We start from the raw sequence: 18,006 nt of genomic DNA, 5'->3' as shown, positions 1-18,006 counted from the left end.
CTGCCACCAAAGTCCCCTGGCCCAGAAGCTGCCAAGTCCCCAGCTGGCGCCATCGAGCATCTGTCCCCCCCGCCGTCCAGCCCCAGGGAACACCCCACAGGTGGATCTAGGGGCTGGAAAACACCCAAGTGCCAGGCTCTGAATGCCCATGAGTGAGAATATTTAGGACCAGAGAAGCTTGTGCAAACCCCGCACAACACGGAGCCACCCAAGCAGCGTGTCCCTGCCCCTGCAGAACGTCCCTCCTGCCTGTTCGTCGTGTCTGAGGGCTACGTGGAGAAGCTGGACTCTCAGCTGCTGATGAGGGCAGCATCATGCTGCTCTTGGGGGGGGTCTTTTGGACTTTGTGGCACCCAGGACCCGCAGGGCCCTTGTCCCCCGGGGCTGTGTAGGGCAGAGCAGCTCCGGGGTAGGGCGATGCACTGGGCTGTGGTGCTGGGGGTGGGACAAGCAGAGGGAAGGAACCTGGGAAGGTTGGCAAAGTACAAGCTGAAGGGGTCTGATTGCTCCGTAAACTGGAGATGGATGTGGGTGCCAAGGCCCCAGCAGGGAACGGCTGGGCTCGGCTCCTGTGAGCTCCCAGCAGCCAATGCCGAAGGAGGAGCAGGAGGAGGACACAGGGATGCTCACTGCAGCCTCCAGCCCGCGTCCCGACCGTCACCCCATGAGCACAGCCGTCGTGGCTGCTGATGGCCCGGGGACACAGGAACACGTGTGTGACCGCTCTCCCTCCTCTGCAGACCACTGCGCAGGTCCGTGCGCTCCCAAGCTCTCAGCTGAGCACTGATGGATGTCATCTTAAACTACTGGGACCTGTCAGGGTGCCCACAAAAGCACAAGCCTCGTGCGCATACCTCCCTCCATGCTCTTGTTGGGGACCATCTATCTATCACTGATGCCACTGGGCTCATGCATGTCCACATGGGCAACTCAGCAAACGTCTGCAGTACGCGCAGCCGTGGCACTGAGCATCCCATGGCTCCACTCCAATGGAGAGTCCCAGGGACTTCCCTCCGGCATCAGTTTGTCCAGGGGACAGCATTAGTCCCACCCTGAGGGCCAAGGCCATGCCAGGGATGCCCTGTACTGCTCTTTGGAAATGCAAGCCCACCTGCCTCGCGCATCAGCTGCCACCACACACATTACCCAGGGGTCGGGGACCAGCTTGGACGTAGAACGTGCAGGCAGGTTAGGAGCAGATGACATTCCTAGAACTGGAAGAGCCCAGCCTGGAGATGCCCAGCCCCGCAGAGGATCCAAACCCAGCTCAGACCTGGTCTTTCCCATTACCTGTCCCAGCTCAGTGGCAGGTTCGAGGGCAAGGGACCCATCCCAGCCGCCCTTCCACCTCTGCACCTCCTTCTTGGCGAGGGAGGGCAGGCGAGGTCATGCCAGAGGTCTGTGGGCTCAGGGTGACCAGCCAAGGCCCTGCTTTGGGGACACACATCCCCCCAGCCTCCCCGCTGAGGGGTGATGGGACACCCCACCGCAAGGGTTGCACTGAGCCCCAGGGTCCCAGCGACACAGCCAGCACAGTCAGGGCACAGTCAGGGCACAGCCAGACCCCTGTCCCCAGCAGGGGACAAGGACAGGACCCCAAGGAACTGCATCACAGCAGCAGGACGGTATGTGCCCAGTTGGTTGCCCTCCAGTGCCAGGCCACGTGCCAGGGCAAAGTCCAGCCTCAACACTGGCACCGGCCACGGGGCAGATCCAACCTGCTGCAACCTCCTGCCACCCCTCGAGGGGGTCCCCACCGTCCCACCGTGCACCCTCAGGGGACAGCCTGGGTCTTCCGACGTTGGCACCGGGTCCGGTCCAAGCCCCGGCTGGCCGGTGCTGGGTCCATGCCAGCCCAAAGCTGCCGTGCCGTGGGGCGAAGCTGTTTGCACAGCTGTGCGCAGCGTGGCGGAGCGAGCCAGCCCCGGGAAGGCGATGTTTGGAAAAGCACCGGCTAATTTGGGACTGGATCCGTGCGGGCCAAGGCTCGGGGATGGCGCGACCCAGCTGCAGGCCGGAGGGGCTGGGCGAGGGCAGCAGAGCCAGGGGCAGGGCAGTGCTGGCGGCGTACCCTGCCTCCGGCGTACCTTGTAAGCGAAGGTCAGGCTATAATTAGTGGCGGAAACCGTGTTAGGAGTGTGAACGCCTGTATTAGAGGCCTGACCGCGCAGGTGTCCCGTAGTCCCCGCAGTGACAGGGATGGAGGTGCAGAGTTCAGGGGGCAGGATCGGACCCGTGCTGGCGGCTGCAGAGGGGACAAAGAGCCCGTGTGCGGTGGCAGGAGCTGTGGCAGGGCCTGACCCCCATCCAGGAGCCATCCGTGTCCTTGGCGTGGGTGGGGGTGGCCATCCGTGTCCTTTGGCGACCCCTCGCCGCCCGCCCCAGCCCCACGCGTCCCCTCTGCCGCCCCCCGGGGGATGCTCCGAGGGTGTCACCGGGGGGTGACACCGCGGGTGCTGCTCGCCGGGAGCCGGCGCGGCGGCCGGGGCCGAGGCGGGCGGGGGTGGCGGGGTCCCGAGGCTGGCATGGCGGGGCGGCGGTGGCCCAGCGCGGGCGGAGGGCTCCCTCTCGAGGTCCCCGGCCAGCACTGCCCGGCCGAGGGGCACCGCCAGCCCCACGCCTGACGGCGGGCCCGGGCACGCAGCAGCTGGGTGGACAGGCGGTGACAGCGGCGTCCCTCAGGGCTGCGTACCGGCACCAGCGCTGCTCGATGTCCGCATCAATGACATAGGCAGTGGGATCCTCAGCAAGTTGGCTGACGACACCGAGCTGAGTGGTGTGGCGAAACGCCGGAGGGACGGGATGCCATCCAGAGGGACATGGACAGGCTGGAGAAGTCGCTCCATGTGAATCTCGTGAGGTTCAACCAGCCCAAGTGTGGGGTCCTGCACCTGGGTCAGGGTAACCCTGGGTCTCAGCACAGGCTGGGGATGGAGAGATGGAGACCAGCCCTGAGGAGAAGGACTTGGGGGCATCGGTGGGGGAAAAGCTGGACATGAGCCGGCAACGTGCACCCATAGCCCAGAAAGCCCCCCACATCCTGGGCTGCATCCCTAGCAGTGTGGGCAGCAGGGCGAGGGGGGGATTCTGCCCCTCTGCTCCGCTCTGTGAGACCCCCCTGCAGTGCTGCCTCCAGCTCTGGGGCACCAACAGCAGAAGGACACGGAGCTGTTGGAGTGGGGCCAGAGGAGGTCCCGGAGATGCTGGGAGCGCTGGAGCCCCTCTGCTGTGAGGACAGGCTGAGAGAGCTGGGCGGGTTCAGCCTGGAGAAGAGAAGGCTCCGGGGAGACCTTCCAGCGCCTTCCAGTACCTGGAGGGGCTACAGGAAATATGGTGACAAACTTTTTTTGCAGGGCCTGTTGTGATAAGACAAAGGGTAATGGCTTTAAACTAAAAGAGGGAAGATTCATCTAGAAATAAGGAAGAAATTCTTTGCTGTGAGGGTGGTGAGCCCCTGGCGCAGGTTGCCCAGAGAGGTGGTCAATGCCCCATCCCTGAAAACATTTCACATTAGGCTGGACGGGGCTCTGAGCAACCTGATCTAGTTGAAGATGTCCCTGCTTATGGCAGGGGGGTTGGACTGGATGGCCTTTAAAAGTCCCTTCCAACCCAAACCATTCTATGATTCTACAGAGGTGAAGCGGCCATCACTGGGGATGGTGGCCAGGAGGACACAGGGACAATGGAGAAGCATCAGCAAGCTGCCTGAGCCGCCAAGCAAGAGGTGATGAGAGCAACGAGTGTGGCCTTGGGGCAGCCACTGGCTCCTTCAGGGCACCCTCATTTTCTTTCCATTGTTAATTAGTGGCTGGATTTGTCTGTTTGGCCCCTGGAAAAAGCCAGAAGCCAAATGATGGGTGACAACAGTTGAGGGTGGTCCCATGAGCCAGAGCTTGTCCCACATCCTCCACTATGAATACCAAAGGTTGGTCTAGCAGAAGACAAGACTCACTCCCTATGCAGCGGAGACTCACAGAGCAACAAGCACATTACCTCCTACGGAGAGCACCTCCAGTTGGTGTCTTTTCTACCCAAGAGCTAACGAACTTCTGTCATTAATCAGCTGGATATGGTATGTTACAAATGCTGGGCATCTGGATCAAGGGAGAAAGCGTCTTACCACCTCCTTGTGCATCGTTTTGGCACTCAGTGACATTTCTTGTCCTGCTTCCCCGGAGCAAAACCCAAACTTGACATAGCCAAGATGTTCTGCCTGCCTCACAGCCACAGTCCCGTCCTCTGTCCCCAACCTCTGCCTGCTGCTGCTACACACTTTGTCCATGGGCAGGGGCAGTGCCAAATGACCACCCCATGGGAGTGGTTGGGCAGCTGGAGATGGGTGGAACACATCAGGACATGAAGGACCTGCTCTGGTGGTGGGTGCCCTCTTCCCCAGGCGCTGGGAGAGCTGCTCAGCGTTAGGATGTCACCTTTACGCGTGGTGGGACAGGATGGGTTCGGGTGGTGGCAGAGGAGTGTGGTCACCACTCAGTGGTGGGGACAAGTGGCAGACGAAGATGCAGATGCAGGTGTGGAGGTGACTGCGCGGCATCAGGGGCTGGGACAAGTGGTGGGGCAGGAGGTGACCTGTCCGGGGAGCAGAGTCGCCATGCATGGGTGACACGAGGGAGCAAGCAGACAGTGCCTGACCCGTGCTGGGGACAGAGCAGATCTTCAGCAGCAGCATGGTGGGAAACGGCCTGGGGACACTGCAGGGAGAGAGTGGTGACCCCGGGACGCTCGGTACCTGCTCTGCCAGGGCACTTGGTATCAACCCCGCCAAGGGCGCCTGGTGCCGCCCCCCCAGAACAGTTGGTGTCACCATCCCCAGAACAGTTGGTCAATTCCCCCTGGGGCATCGGGTGCCACCCCCCTCCAAGGGCCCTTGGTCACCCTCCCCGGGGCACTTCGTCACCCCCCGGGGCACTGCGTGCCACCCCCGAGGCACTCGGACACCCCTCCGGGACACATGGTCGCACCCGGAGCGCTTGGTGTGTCCCCCGCCCCGGCGCACTTGGTCGCGCCCGGCTCGCCGTTCCCCCTATAACGGAGCGGGACGGAGGCGGTGGCGGCGCAGGTCCGGCGGAGCCAATGGCGCGCTGGGGGCGTGTCCGGGGCGGGCGCACGGAGCCAATGGTGAGCGGGGGGCGTCGCCTGGGAGGAAGCAGAGAGCCAATGGAGAGCGGGAGGCGTGTCCGGGGCGGGCTCACGAAGCCAATGGGGGGCGGGGGGCGGGGCCGTGCCGGCGCGGCGGGGATGAGGCTGCCGGCGGGGGTGCGGGAGCGGGTGGCGGCGGTGCACTGCGGGGCGGCGCTGCCCGAGCGCCTGCGGCTGTACGATGGCTGGGCCGACCGCTACGAGGAGGTAATGGGGGGACCGGGACCGGGATCGGGACCGGGACCGGGGTGGCTCCGCTGCTCGGCGTCTCTGACCCGCCGCGTCTCCGCAGGATGTGGCGGCGCTGGAGTACCGGGCACCGCACCTGGCCGCCGCTTCGCTCGCCTTCGCCTTCCCCGCGCCGCCCGCCGGGGCGCGGCTGCTCGACGTGGCCTGTGGCACCGGGCTGGTAGCGCGGGAGGTACCGGAGGGGTCGGGCCGGGGCGGGCCGGGGCGGGGCGGGAGGTGACGGTGCCCCCGTGTGTCCGTCTGTCCCTCTGTCCCCGCAGCTCCATCGCCGCGGCTTCCGCTGCCTGCACGGCGTGGACGGCAGCGAGGGGATGCTGGAGCGGGCGCGGAGCACCGGGCTGTACCGGCAGCTGCGGCGGTGTGTGGTGGGCCGGGAGCCTCTGCCTGCGCCCGCAGGTAACGGGCCGGCACCGGGCAGGGTCGGGGCGAGGGGGGGCCGGTGACACCCCCCCCGTGACACCACGCATGTCCCCGCAGAGCACTACGACGCCGTGACAGTGGTGGGGGCCCTGGGCGAGGGGCAGGTGCCGAGCACGGCCGTCACCGAGCTGCTGCGCGTCACCAAACCGGGTGAGGGGTGTCCCCCGCTGTCCCCCTCCCCGCCGGGACCACCGGGGTGGCTGGACGCAGACACTGGGTCCCGGTGGCTGGGCGCTGGCCCCGTGGCACGGCCGGGACGTGGCCTTGTCCCTGCTGCCAAGTACTGGCAGGGACACGCGGTGCCACCCCGGTCCCCAGCAAGGGGACGTGGTAGGAGGTGGCGGTGGCACTTCTGATGCATGACAGCCAATGCTCAGGTGTGACCACCTGCCTGTCACCTGCCTGCTGGCCTCCTGGCCTGCTCGTGCCCTGTCCCCTGCCCGCTGGCCTCCCTGTCCCTGTCCTGCCTGTCCCCTGCCCGCTGGCCTCCCTGTCCTGCCTGTCCCCTGTCCCCTGCCCGCTGCCCTGCCAGCTGATTCCCAGCAGGGTCTGGGTGCTTCCCCTTGCCCCGCTCCTTTCCGAGGGGATGCCATCCCCAGCGGGGTGACACCCGGCATCAGCGTCACCCATCCCCTCTCGCTGCAGGAGGTTTCTTGTGCCTGACAACGAGGAGCAACCCCTCCAACCTGCGGTACAAGGCGGAGCTGGAGGCAGCGCTGGCGGAGCTGGAGCGACAGGGAGCCTGGCAGAAGGTGCTGGCCCAGGAGGTGGAGCGCTGGGAGAGGGCCACCTCCGAGGAGGAGAGCACCCAGGGCACCGGCTACATCTCCGGGGTGGTCTACATCTATCAGAAATGTCCCGTGCCCCCCCTCGAGGAAGGCTGAGAGCCCAGGCGGCTCTGGGGAGGTGGGGGGGGAGCACTTGGCCCCTTGTAAAACCCAGCCCCATGACCCCCTCCCAGAGCAGGGTGGCTGCTAGGGGGTGACAAGGGTCATGGGGAGCTCCCAGAGCCAAAACGTCCCCATTCCCTTCCCCAACTCCTTCCCCTCAAGGTCTGGGCTCTGGGGACATTGCCCACTCTGCAGCTTGGGGAGGGTCTCCTGGTTTCACCAGGGTCTCCTGGGCACCACCATTAGCTGTGACATTCTGGTACCGTCTCTGTCACCTCGATCCTCGCCATGACATCTCGCAGACCCACCTCACGCTTCACAGCCATTTCCTGTCTGGGGTGTCTTCTCCCCTCTGGGCCCACCTCAGTCAAAATCTGGATCCTTCTTCATCTTCCCCAGCCCAGACCCCTGTGATCTTTACCGGGGGACCATTGGAGGTGGATCCCCATCACCACGTCCTGCCGGTCCCCCTCCTCGTCCTCCCCAGGAGCCTTCCCACATGGCCATGGTCAAAATCTAGATCCGCCTTCATCTTCCCCACCCCAGACCCCTGTGGTCTCTACCGAGGTACTGTTGGAGGTGGGTCCCCATTGCCACATCCTGTGGTCCCCCATCCTCATCCTTCCCAGGAGTTAACCCAGCGCACCCTGAGGTGCAGGAGACCTCGGCATCCAAACCAGGAGCCGCTGTGCCAACACGACGCCCAGCCAGAGGAGCTTTCCAAGCACCCCGTCAGCCTGTCATCCCGCGACAGCTGCATTAAGTCTCTCATTTTCCTACAGCTTTGTAGTTCATGGCCTGGGTGGGAAAGGAGGCTGGAAGGGACTCCAGGAGCCGCCCGGCATCGCCTGCCCAGCCTGTTCCCCGAGCCCCGTGCCACGCTGCCTCCGCATCTCCTCCTCCGCTGCTCCCTTGGGAAGCTTTTTACCCAAATCTCTTGCTGGGATGTTTCCTTTTCCCGTTTTTCTCTTCCCCCCAGACCTGTTCCTGCTCGTCCCGTTCCCATGGCTCTGGGGAACCGGTTGCTTCCTTCCCTTCAGGAGCTTTTCTCCGGTGGCCGTGTCTGTCCCCATCACCCACCTGGGGCATCCCACATCTCCCGCACTCCCCCTCCCCGTGGCTCTTGTCACCCCTCCGCATTGTCCCCGAAGGTCTTGGCGTCCCTGCGCCCATCGTGGGGAGCTGCCCTGCGCCCCTCTCCCCCCATTTGTCTCCAGCACTGTCCCCTGGGCACTTGGGTGAGGTGGGGGGGTTGTGGCTGTCCCCATCCCTGCACTTGGCTGTTGAATAAACCCTTTGCCTCCGCTGCCCGTGTGTTGTTCCTGGAGCAGTGGGGACCGTGGGCAGGGGAGGGTGGCCAGGAACCAGGGGGCAATTTGGCCTTTCTCTTGGGTCCCCTCCCAGCCCCTGGGGCCTCAAAGGACGGAGCTCTGGGAGTCCGTTGTCCCCCCGTGCCCCTCTTGGCTCTCAGCACCCTCTCCCTGCCTCCATTTCCCTGGCTGACCACTGCCACATCCTTGTGGGGACAGCAGGCTGGCAGGGTGTGACACCCATAGGACATGTCACCGTCCTCCCCCCACCGCGCTGCTTCGAAATGAGCCCAGGCAGCCTCGGTGGCACCAAGATGTTTATAGTCCATGGGGAGCGCAGCCCCAGCACAGTGGGGGAGGGCACAGGCGGGGGGGACAATGCCAGGGGCGCAGCCAGCGTGGGGACAGGCGGGAGGAGGCAGCGCGTGGGCAGGGGGGGTGACACATGGAGGCAGGACGGGGACAGTGGTGTGCTCCCTTGGGCTGGTGCCCGGGCACAGTGGCTCATACGTAGTCCCTCATGGGATAGCCCATCGGGGCGCAGCTCTTCACCGCTCTGTACTTCTTGGGGTAGGGGTCCTGCTGGGACGGGGGACCCGAGCAGCACAGGATGCCCCCGCCAAAGAGCTGGAGGGCACTGGAGGCCCAGCCGATGTAGAGGGCAGCCCCCAGCTCCCTCTTGAGGGCCTCGGGCACCATGGGGTTGTAGAAGTTGCTGACAATGGTGTTGGCGGACCAGGACACTGGGATGAGCAGCATGATGCTGGCCAGGACGAAGATGGCACCTGCCACGATGGAGATCCTGGTCTTGGTGTTCTTGTCATCCACGCAGCGGGTGCAGTCTGCACCCGAGATGGCGGTGAGGAAGGCAATGAAGGCCACGAAGATGGAGGTGATCACCAGGGCACGAGCCGCTTGCAGGTCGGAGGTGAGCTCCAGCAGGGAGTCGTAGACCTTGCACTGCATCTGCCCCGTGCTCTCGTACACGCAGTTCATCCACAGCCCTTCCCAGAAGACCTGGGCCACCACGATGTTGGAGCCGATGAAGGCTGTCACCTTCCACATGGGTAGGGCGCAGGTGAGGATGGAGCCCAGCCAGCCCAGCACGGCCAGCGTCAGCCCACCCAGCTGCATCGTCATCATCGCCATCGACAGCACCTGCGGGGACAGGGCACAGCCGTCACAGACATGGCCCCGAGCCAGGGGGGCTTTCTGAAGAGCGTGGCCTTCATGCTGGGTGCGTCCTGTTCCCCATCTGGGTGGGAACGGCTGCAGGACGGCATGGGGACATGTGTGGCGTGGGGCATTGCTGCAGGACGGCATGGGGACACGTGTGGCATGGGGCATTGCTGCAGGATGGCATGGGGACACATGTGGCATGGGGCATTGCTGCAGGATGGCATGGGGACACATGTGACATGGGGCATTGCTGCAGACCAGCATGGGGACTGGTGGCATAGGGCATTGCTGCAGGTCAACGTGGGGTCACGTGTGTCACTGAGCACCCAGGAGGCCGAGGGGCAGGAGCCCCCATGGGTCATGTTTCCCCCTGCATGGCACAGGGCCGTCCCCTGCCATCGCCCCATCCCAGCTGGGCCGAGCATGTGGCAAGTGTTGGGGAGGGGACGGCTTTCGGGGAGCAGGACGAGGGGATCGCTGTGCCCTCCCAAGCACAGACACCCCTCACCCCCCCCCAGCTCACCCCATGTTCTGCTGTGGCAGCCACCCCCCAGCGCCCACCCCATGCCCTGCTCCATTGCTTCAGCCTCCTTGGCCAGCAGCACGGCGCAGGGGGGCCCGGGCAGGCGAGGCAGCCCCCTGCCCGCCCTGCAGCACTGGCTGCTCCCGGGCCAAGGGCAGGTGTTGCTCTGCCCTCGGCTGCCGTGCTGCAACGCCCTTTGGACCCAGGATTTCCTCTGGAAACAGGTCAGAGCTCAGTTCTGCCTCCCATCCTGCCACTGGCGCTCAGCACTTTCAGCGAGACGCGCTCTTCCGTCGCACCGGGAGCAGCACCGAGACACCAGACCCCCCCGGCAAGGGGCTACGAAGCCCGGCGTCACCGCAGGTGTCACCCCTGTAAGAGGGGTGGCTGGTACAGGGGGACATACTGGGGATGCTGGTGGCTCCTCCACAGTCACACATGGAATCATAGAATTGCCAGGGTTGGAAGGGACCTTAAAGAGCATCTAGTTCCAACCCCTCTGCCATGGGCAGGGACATCTCCCACTAGATCAGGTTGCTCAGAGACCCATCCAGCCTGGCCTTAAAAAATTCCAAGGATGGGGCTTCCACCACCTCTCTGGGCAACCTGGGCCAGTGTCTCACCACCCTCACAGTGAAGAACTTCTTCCTAACATCCAGTCTGAATCGACCCACTGTGGCCCTGGCCTCAGCCCAAATGACTGCTCAGCCCCACGTGGAGCAGAGCCTTCACACCGCCGTGGGGCAGAGCGCACCCATGGGTGCTCTCACCCGCTCTCGGCACCTGCAACCAGCTGATTTTTTATGGGCCCTGGACGGCAGCGGGGTATCGGCTGTGCCCGGCACGCCCTGCGGCGCTTGTGGCAGGTTTCACCATCATTTCCCCGTTCCCGGTATCGGTTTCTCTCCTCCCCTGTTGCGTCCCCACTCCTTCCGCAGCACCTTTCGTCCCTCGGCATCCTGACAGACACCTGGCACTGGGACTTTGCCTCCCCTGGTCCATGAAAGCCATTTTGGGCCAAAAATAAAGTCCCTCTCCCCACGAAAGGCAGACCAGCCTCCCAGGAGGCCAGGATGAGGGGAAGCCACCCCAGGCAGCCTTCCTCAGCCAGCGGGACCTGGACCACAGGGGACACCCAAAATGGAGAGCACGACATCCCGCAGGAGGGATGAGCGGTGTCCCTGTGGATGCCGGCAGGGGATGCTCACTAGAGCATCGTGCTCACATTTCCACCCCGCCACTGGCACCACGGGACACTTTTCCACCGTGTCCCAGTGAATGGACAGGGGAGCTGGGAGCCCTCCAACCCCCAGACCCAGATGAGACACCCAGAGCCAGGCAGCCGGCGTCACCTGGTGTTCCTGCACACCCTGAGGCGGGAGGGAAGGATGCTCCCAAGCCGGTGGAGCACTGGCTGCACCCCGGCACAACTCACTGTGCCGGAAGCCAGATAGGCAAAACACTCAGCGTTGCCCACGCCGGCCCCGGGGTGCTCCCAGCCAGGGCTGTCAGGTGGCCCCAGGGCCAGCGTGCCCCGACCTGCCCTTGCTGGCGCCCGTCACCTTCTTCCTCCTCGGGTGGGAAGATGGTGCCGGGACAGGTGTGGGGCAGCCCCAATGCCGCGGCAGGCACCACCAAGGCATCGTGCCATGGAGACACCCATTGCCACCCCTCAGGGAGCAGTGGCCCCGGGTGGCCCGGGGAGGGGATGGCAGGGCTAGAGCAGGGGTCAGGGGGCGGCTGGGATCGCGGGAGGCTCCGGAGAGCGGATTTGGGGGATCTCAGTGGGACGGGGGTCGGCAGCACAGAAGCGCCGGGCTGTCCCCGCACCGAGGCGGGTGTTGGAGAGGGTGAAGAAAACGAAGCACAGCGCGGTCTGAGCAGCTGCCGTTTTAATGTGGGAAAGCTGCGACACGGGGATGGACGGCAGCACAACCGGCGGGGGAACACCGCCAGCCACCCCCTCCCGCCCCCAGCACCCCACTCGAGGGATGCCATGGGGCTGGGCACACCCCCCGGGACGCAGTCGGGTCCGGGAGTCGCTCCCCTCCGTGCACAGCCCGGATCCGCTCCCTCTTCCCGGACCGGTTCTCCCAGCCGGGCCGCTGCCTTCCCACTCCCAGGATAATGATGTCCCCGCCCCGGGGAGCCGCCACCAGAAATCCCACGTCGGGTGCAGCCGCTCCGAGCCCCGAAAACAGGTCACAGTCAAAATTCGGGGCGCCAGCAGGCGAGACACCACCACCCCCACCCCCACCCCCCACCGCCCCTCAAGACCCTGCCGGGGTTCGCAGAGCTGCCACGTCCCCAAGGCCGTGTGGGACAGGATCGTTGTCCCCACCAGCACCGGCACCCACCCCGAGGGATTTTATCCCTGGGAGCCGCGTCACTGCCCGGCACACCCCGATACCGGGAGCCAGGAGATGCTCCGGGTGGGGGAACGGGTGTTATCTCGGAGAAGATGCTGCTGTTGGGTGCTCCAGGGGGGGGAGCAGAACCCCCGCCGGGGTTGGAGGGGGACAGCCAGGACAGGATCTCCCCGTTCCCCATCTCAACCAAGATTAAAGAACCAGCTTCAATCCCCCGGTGAACAAAGGCAGCTCTGTCTGCGCTCTCTCGCACCGCCCCGGCAGCCGGCCCTCCCCGCCCCGGCACCCAGCCAGCCCCCAGCCCGGCTGGGGGGGGGGGGGTGTCCGCAGGCCAGGGGCGCCCCAGGAAGTCCCAATCCAGGTGGGCACGGAGGCTCCTAGACGTAGTTGCTGGCAGGCAGCGAGCGAGCGGCCGTGAACTTGGCGGAGTAGGGCTTCTCGCCCCGGGGGGGGCAGGTGCAGCAGAGGATGCCCCCCCCCAGCAGCAGGAGCGCGGAGGCCGCCCAGCCCACGTAGAGGGACGAGCCCAGGTCCCGCTTCTGGGAGTCAGTGACCAGCGGGTTGTAGAAGTCCCGGATGATGGTGTTGGCCGACCAGCAGACGGGAATGAGGATGAGGAGGCCGGCGACAATGAAGATGACTCCGGAGACGATCATGACCTTGGCTTTGGCGGTGTCGTCCTCCACGCAGTTGGTGCACTTGCCGCCAGCGACGGCGAGCAGGGTGCCCAGGATGGCTAAGACGATGGCCACCACCACCATGGCACGGGCGGCTTGCAGGTCCTGCGGCAGGGCCAGCATGGAGTCGTAGACCTTGCACTGCATCTGCCCCGTGCTCTGCACCACGCAGTTCATCCACAGCCCTTCCCAGATGATCTGGGCCACCACGATGTTGTTGCCGACGAAGGCCGTCTCCCGCCACATGGGCAAGGCGCAGCAGAGGATGGAGGCCAACCAGCCGATGACGGAGAGGGCAATGCCCAGCACCTGCATCCCCATGGAGGCCATCGCTCGCTGCCGGCGCCCCTGCCCGCCTCCCGCAGCGCAGTGCCGGCTGCCAGGACCATGGCAGGCGTTATATGCCTTCGCCGAGGGAGGAGCGCCGCCGCCGCCGCCGTCCTGCCGCCGGCACCGGACGGAGGGGTAGAACCAGTTTCCCAGGATTCCTCCGCTTGCATTTCTCCCTGCAGCGATGACACTTAATATCCTGGCTGCTCCCACGGAGCAAGATGCAGGGGGACCAGGATCAGGCCACCCAGGCATGGGAATGTGTCCCATCGCTGCCCATGGGGCCAAGGGCAGCCGCCAGGGCTCAGCCTGGGATGCTGATGGGGAAGGGCCAGTGTCCAGGCACCAGGATGTCTCTGCCATCACTGCCAGCATCTCCTGCTCCATCTCCCGGATGGGGTCCCTCCATGTTTTTGTGCCTCAGTTTCCCCACAGCTCGTGGGGCGGCTGCTGCAGCAGCATTCCAGCCCCCGGCCCCTGCCGCCCTGCTCTGGGGGAGCAGCACGTCCCTGCCCCGCTGCTGGGCTCCGTGCCCGGCAGGACACAAGCGGCTCTTGTTTGTTCCTTGGCGTCCGTACCAGCTCTTCCCAGCCCTCCATCGGGCCTCGGGCGGGAGGTGTCACCGCCCAGACCCACAAACCGGTTGAAGCGGCTGCCGGCTCCCCACAGAGGAGAGACAGCGCTGCCCGGGGCGAGGGGGGGGCAGACCCCAAAACCCACCCCACCTTACGCTCCACCGCCCAGCTGGCGTTCGCACGGCAGCCCTCAGTCCCAGCGCCGCCGCTGTCCCGCTGCCCGCACTGCCTGCGCTGCCCGCACTGCTGGAGGGGCTCGGTGGGCCAGGGCTGCAGGGAGCAGAGGTGTCCTCGAGGTGTCCTGGTGGGGACCGGGGTGCCAGGCGCAGGCAGGGACACGCGGTGCTGGCAGCATTTTGGCACAACTGGTCATACCCGCTGGCAGGTTGTGCCGATACCAATGCCGATGCCGATACCAATGCCAATGCCGATGCTGATGCCAATGCCAATACCAATGCCGAAACCAATGCCAGTGCTGATGCTAATGAGATGCCAATGCCGATGCCGATGCTTTGGGCACTGCCTGACCTCTCCTCCTCTAACCCACGACCTGCCCCCCCGCCCCGCACACATCCCCTCCTCGCTCCCTCCAAAGCCCCTCCAGCACCCACAGGCGCAGCACAAGGCCGGACAGACCCCAAGGACGGACAGATGGACATTGCACCGTTCCCCCACCCTGGCTTAATCCTGGGCCTCTGGAAAAGATAACAGGGCCTGAGGTAATCTTGGTTTTTCCAAGCACTGGGGTTACTGGTACGATCTAATCACCTGTGCTAATTGTTCGGTGTGACAGGCTCTAGAGCTGCCCACACTGGGAGTCCCCGGCCATCGCGCCCTGATGATGGGACGAGCCGGGTGGCCGGCGCACGGCAGTGCCATGAGGATGCCAGCGGCACCTGGGCTAAAGGTGCCGGCGCCGGCGCGGCAGGAGTGGGCAGGACAGAGCCCGGCGGCTGGGGACTTGGGTCTTGTTGCAGACCCTGACATGCGGGAACGAGCCGGGGTCCCGCCTGCCCGACCCATGACGGAGGATCCACCCAGGCACCCGGCCACGCTGGGGTGCTCCATCCGTCCGTCTGTCCTGCCAGAGCACCCACATTGCTGGCATACCGGCGTGGCCACCCTGGGGCTGCAGCCTTGTGGTCAAGAGTTCCCTTTAATCTGATGGGTCCGGAGCATCCCCGCCGGGGCCGGCTCTGCCTGCGGCTGAGCGTGGTTTCACCACCCAGACGGCTGCTGCGGCCACCGCATCATTTGGGGTTGGGGAGAGGCACGCGCCCACGCGTGCGCGCTCCTCGCATGGGCCGTGTCGCCGCCGGCGCGGCGCGTGGGGACATGCCTCTGAGCTGGGGACAAATAGCAAGGTGGGGACAGGGACTCCTCCGCGTGCGGAGCATCAAACGCCCAAGCCGCTCACACTCCCCCTCGGAGCCAGAGCAGGCGCCAGCACGGCCCTCCGACAGCCAATTACTGTAATTAAAGCCAGAACGTGACATATATTCAAACTGCCACCCAGGAACAGCCCCCGTGCCCATCCCCACGTCCCCCAGCAGCGCAGCACGGGCAGCACAGCCAGCCCCGTGTCCCCAACACTGCCGGCCAGCAGGACAGACGGACACGGGCTCGGCAAGGAGCGGAGAAGCAATGGGTGACGCTCAGGCAGCACCCTGTCCCCAGCGCCGAGCCAGAGGATGCTGCGGCAGCGCGGGTGGGACCACAGCACCGCCGAGCGTCTCGGCACACACCGGTCGGGGACGCCACGCCATGGACACCATCCCCACAGCCCCGGCCCAGCTGCCCACAGCCGGGTGCATCCCACAGGACCTCAGTCCTGGCTTCGTCCCAGTGCCACCTGCAAGGGGACATGGCACAGGGACACGCCGCGATGGGACCACAGCCCGCCCGCTCAGCAGGGAGCTCCTCCACCCCAAAACGGGGTGCTCCCCCCAATCCCAAGCCTTCACCACCCAGCACCTGCCCCAGTGCCCAGCCGGGTGTGCGTGCCCTGCCCCGAATCCATCGGGATTTGCAGGACGGGGTGACCTGAGCTCCCAGCCCTGCTCCACTGCACACTAACGGGGTCGGTGACGGCAGAGATCCCATCCAGCCCATTGACCACCGGCCCTTTGTGGCTCAGGAAATGTCTTCCGCCCATTGTCCCCGCTTCACTGGGATGGGGATGTGACACAGCCCCACGGCTGGGCAGCAAGGCCATCCCCGGGCAGGGAGGTGGCATCAAATCCGGTGTCACCACAATGCCGGGCACCGCCGGGTAAACGGCAGAGGCTGTGTCACCCTGACCTTGCTCAGGGCACAGCACACCCTGCGGGGAGAGGGCTCCGGGCACGAATCCTCCACCAACGGGCTCGGGGACATCCCCCTCCGAGACATGGGTGACATTCCCACATCGCGCACACACCCAGCACCAGCTCAGCCCTGCGCCAGGGAGCTGAGAGCCCCTCGTCCCCCGGCCCCCGCGCACGAACTCGCCGCCCCGGCTACCTCGAGTCCCAAAAAGGCGGGCGAGACTTGCCAGCGAGCGGTGATCCACCGTGATCTCCGGCTTCACATCTGCCAAGCGAGGCACGGCCACCTGCCCTCCCGCTCCCCCGGCACTGAGTCGGGCCGCCTCTCCCTGCCGGCGGCCGCGGATTAGTTACTGGCAGCCTAGAGACTGAATGTTCCCAAAAACCGTCCTTGCCCAACATAAACCCCCCCCAACCGGCTCAAATATGCGGAGTCAGGTTGTTTCCCGCTATGGGAAAGCACACTCTTATCGGCTCGGCAGGAGCTGGGAGCGGCGGGGTCCCGGGGAGGGGGGGGACACAGCCACCGGGCAGCGAGTCCTGCTGCGAGAAACGGCACCTTCGGCCTGACGTCGCTCCGAAAAGAAAAGCCCTGAGCAAAAAGTGGTTCTGAATGGGGAAAATAGGCCCAAGCGCTGCCGAGATGGTCGTCAAAGGGATGGGAGAGATGACGGGCAAAGCTGAGGAAGGGGGATGCGGGCGGTTGCAATGGGGTTCCCCCCCCGGGCGACGCTCGGAGGAAGCGGGATGCTGCGGCCAAGCCCCTTGGAAGCTGCTCTGGAGCTGTCGGGGTGGGGATGCCCCGGGCACGCTGAGATTTCGGGTGTCCCGGCATCCCCCGGGCGAGCTGCCAGCCTCCCCCTTCCCCCTGCCAGGTCCCACCGGACCGTGTCTCCCGCCGCCCCCCAGCTCCCCGTGTACCGGCCGGGCGCCGACGCTGCCGGCAGCTCCATCCCCGCCCCGCCGGCAGACAGAGCCACCATTGATGCTCAGAGCCGCCTTACCTGCTCTCCGCCACCGCCGAAGGGGCTTCAACAATGGGCTGCCTGTGTGCCCTGGCCGGGGCAGAGCCAGCAGCCCCGCGCCTGAAATATAAGCAGCCGCGGCAGCATTTACCGCCCCGGCCCAGCTCCCCCGGGGGGGGGAAACGTGCCGTCACTCCCAAGACCGCAGGGGAAGGGGGAAACACCCCAAACCCCACGCCGGGTGCCCAGGCGCACGTGAGCGGGACGCAGGCCCCGGGGCGGTTTCTGCTGTCACCTCCTGCTCCCCCCTGGCGTGCTGGGGACACCGTGGGGACACGGGGATGCCTGCCGTGGGTGTCCCTCCGCCCCACCACCCATGTCAGCGCAGGTGTCCTTCCCGCGCCACCAAACCGGGGATGCTCCCATGACCTTTGGTCTGACCTTCATCTGGGGTCACCAGGCATCGGTGGCTCCATGTGGCCACCCCACCTTGTCCCCATCCTGGGGGACCTGCTGCGGGCGACGCTCCCCATCCCTTCCCAGCTGCAGGGGGCGAGCAGAGGGGCTTCCCCGGGGTGGGGGACGCAGGAGAAGGAGGGATGGGGATGCTCCCAGGACCCCCACAGGGATACTGGCCCGGCTCAGCTGTTTTGGGTAAACACCAGCAAGCCGGTTTGCTCGCCACAAGAATGCACCCTGAAGCGCGCGGCGGCACCCCGAAACCCCGGTGATTTGCCCCTTCCTCCGCCGTGAGTCAGGCAGCAGCGGCAGCTGCCCCGGGCCGGCACGGCACCGCGCGCAGCCTGTACTTTGGGCAATTTGGGATGACAAAGTGGGGACGCGGCGTGTGGGGCTTCTGATTGCAGGGTCAGGGGCTGCGGTGCTTCGCCTGCCCCATCTCACTCCACCCCTGCCCCAGTGGCCCCTACCCCAGAGGTATCCCCACCGACCCACATACCTGCCGGGGGTATCCCCCTCTGCCCCTGCCCCACAGCCCTACCTGGGGTATCTCCCCATACCCCATACCCCTACCTGGGGTATCCCCCTGCCCCACAC

General features: G+C 65.7%; 3 protein-coding genes across 4 annotated transcripts; 1 reads left to right on the top strand and 2 right to left on the bottom strand.

The window, feature by feature from the left end:
* The first annotated feature begins 5,206 nt into the window (after positions 1 to 5,206).
* On the top strand, positions 5,207 to 8,022 carry METTL27 (methyltransferase like 27). 2 transcript variants are annotated; one of them, XM_063342201.1, is made up of 5 exons: positions 5,207 to 5,364; positions 5,450 to 5,578; positions 5,667 to 5,802; positions 5,884 to 5,976; positions 6,472 to 8,022. In XM_063342201.1, the coding sequence occupies exons 1-5, from the start codon at positions 5,218 to 5,220 to the stop codon at positions 6,708 to 6,710; spliced, it is 744 nt and encodes a 247-aa protein (XP_063198271.1). In that variant the 5' UTR covers positions 5,207 to 5,217; the 3' UTR covers positions 6,711 to 8,022. The 2 variants fall into 2 exon arrangements, with proteins under 2 accessions (XP_063198271.1, XP_063198272.1); XM_063342202.1 differs by lacking the exon at positions 5,884 to 5,976.
* Positions 8,023 to 8,530: 508 nt separating this feature from the next.
* LOC134518554 (claudin-4-like) lies at positions 8,531 to 9,178 on the bottom strand. The gene has a single exon (XM_063341463.1). It carries the CDS (start codon positions 9,173 to 9,175, stop codon positions 8,531 to 8,533), a length of 645 nt encoding a protein of 214 aa, XP_063197533.1. The 5' UTR covers positions 9,176 to 9,178.
* Positions 9,179 to 12,446: 3,268 nt separating this feature from the next.
* On the bottom strand, positions 12,447 to 13,124 carry LOC134518534 (claudin-4-like). The gene has a single exon (XM_063341424.1). The coding sequence runs from the start codon at positions 13,102 to 13,104 to the stop codon at positions 12,475 to 12,477; it is 630 nt and encodes a 209-aa protein (XP_063197494.1). The 5' UTR covers positions 13,105 to 13,124; the 3' UTR covers positions 12,447 to 12,474.
* Positions 13,125 to 18,006: the final 4,882 nt, after the last annotated feature.

The sequence above is a fragment of the Chroicocephalus ridibundus genome, chromosome 7 (assembly GCF_963924245.1).
Source record: "Chroicocephalus ridibundus chromosome 7, bChrRid1.1, whole genome shotgun sequence".
Lineage (NCBI taxonomy): Eukaryota > Metazoa > Chordata > Aves > Charadriiformes > Laridae > Chroicocephalus > Chroicocephalus ridibundus.
The sequence above is the reverse complement of the archived record's forward strand: the minus strand, read 5'-3'. Positions and strand labels throughout refer to the sequence as shown.

Excerpts from the sequence above, each read along its gene's own strand:
- METTL27 (XM_063342201.1), top strand. The coding sequence starts at position 5,218 with ATGGGGGGCGGGGGGCGGGGCCGTGCCGGCGCGGCGGGGATGAGGCTG. Across the intron at positions 5,803-5,883 it reads GCCTCTGCCTGCGCCCGCAG|AGCACTACGACGCCGTGACA; the intron begins GTAACGGGCCGG and ends ATGTCCCCGCAG. Across the intron at positions 5,977-6,471 it reads GCTGCGCGTCACCAAACCGG|GAGGTTTCTTGTGCCTGACA; the intron begins GTGAGGGGTGTC and ends CTCTCGCTGCAG.
- LOC134518554 (XM_063341463.1), bottom strand. The coding sequence starts at position 9,175 with ATGGCGATGATGACGATGCAGCTGGGTGGGCTGACGCTGGCCGTGCTG.
- LOC134518534 (XM_063341424.1), bottom strand. The coding sequence starts at position 13,104 with ATGGCCTCCATGGGGATGCAGGTGCTGGGCATTGCCCTCTCCGTCATC.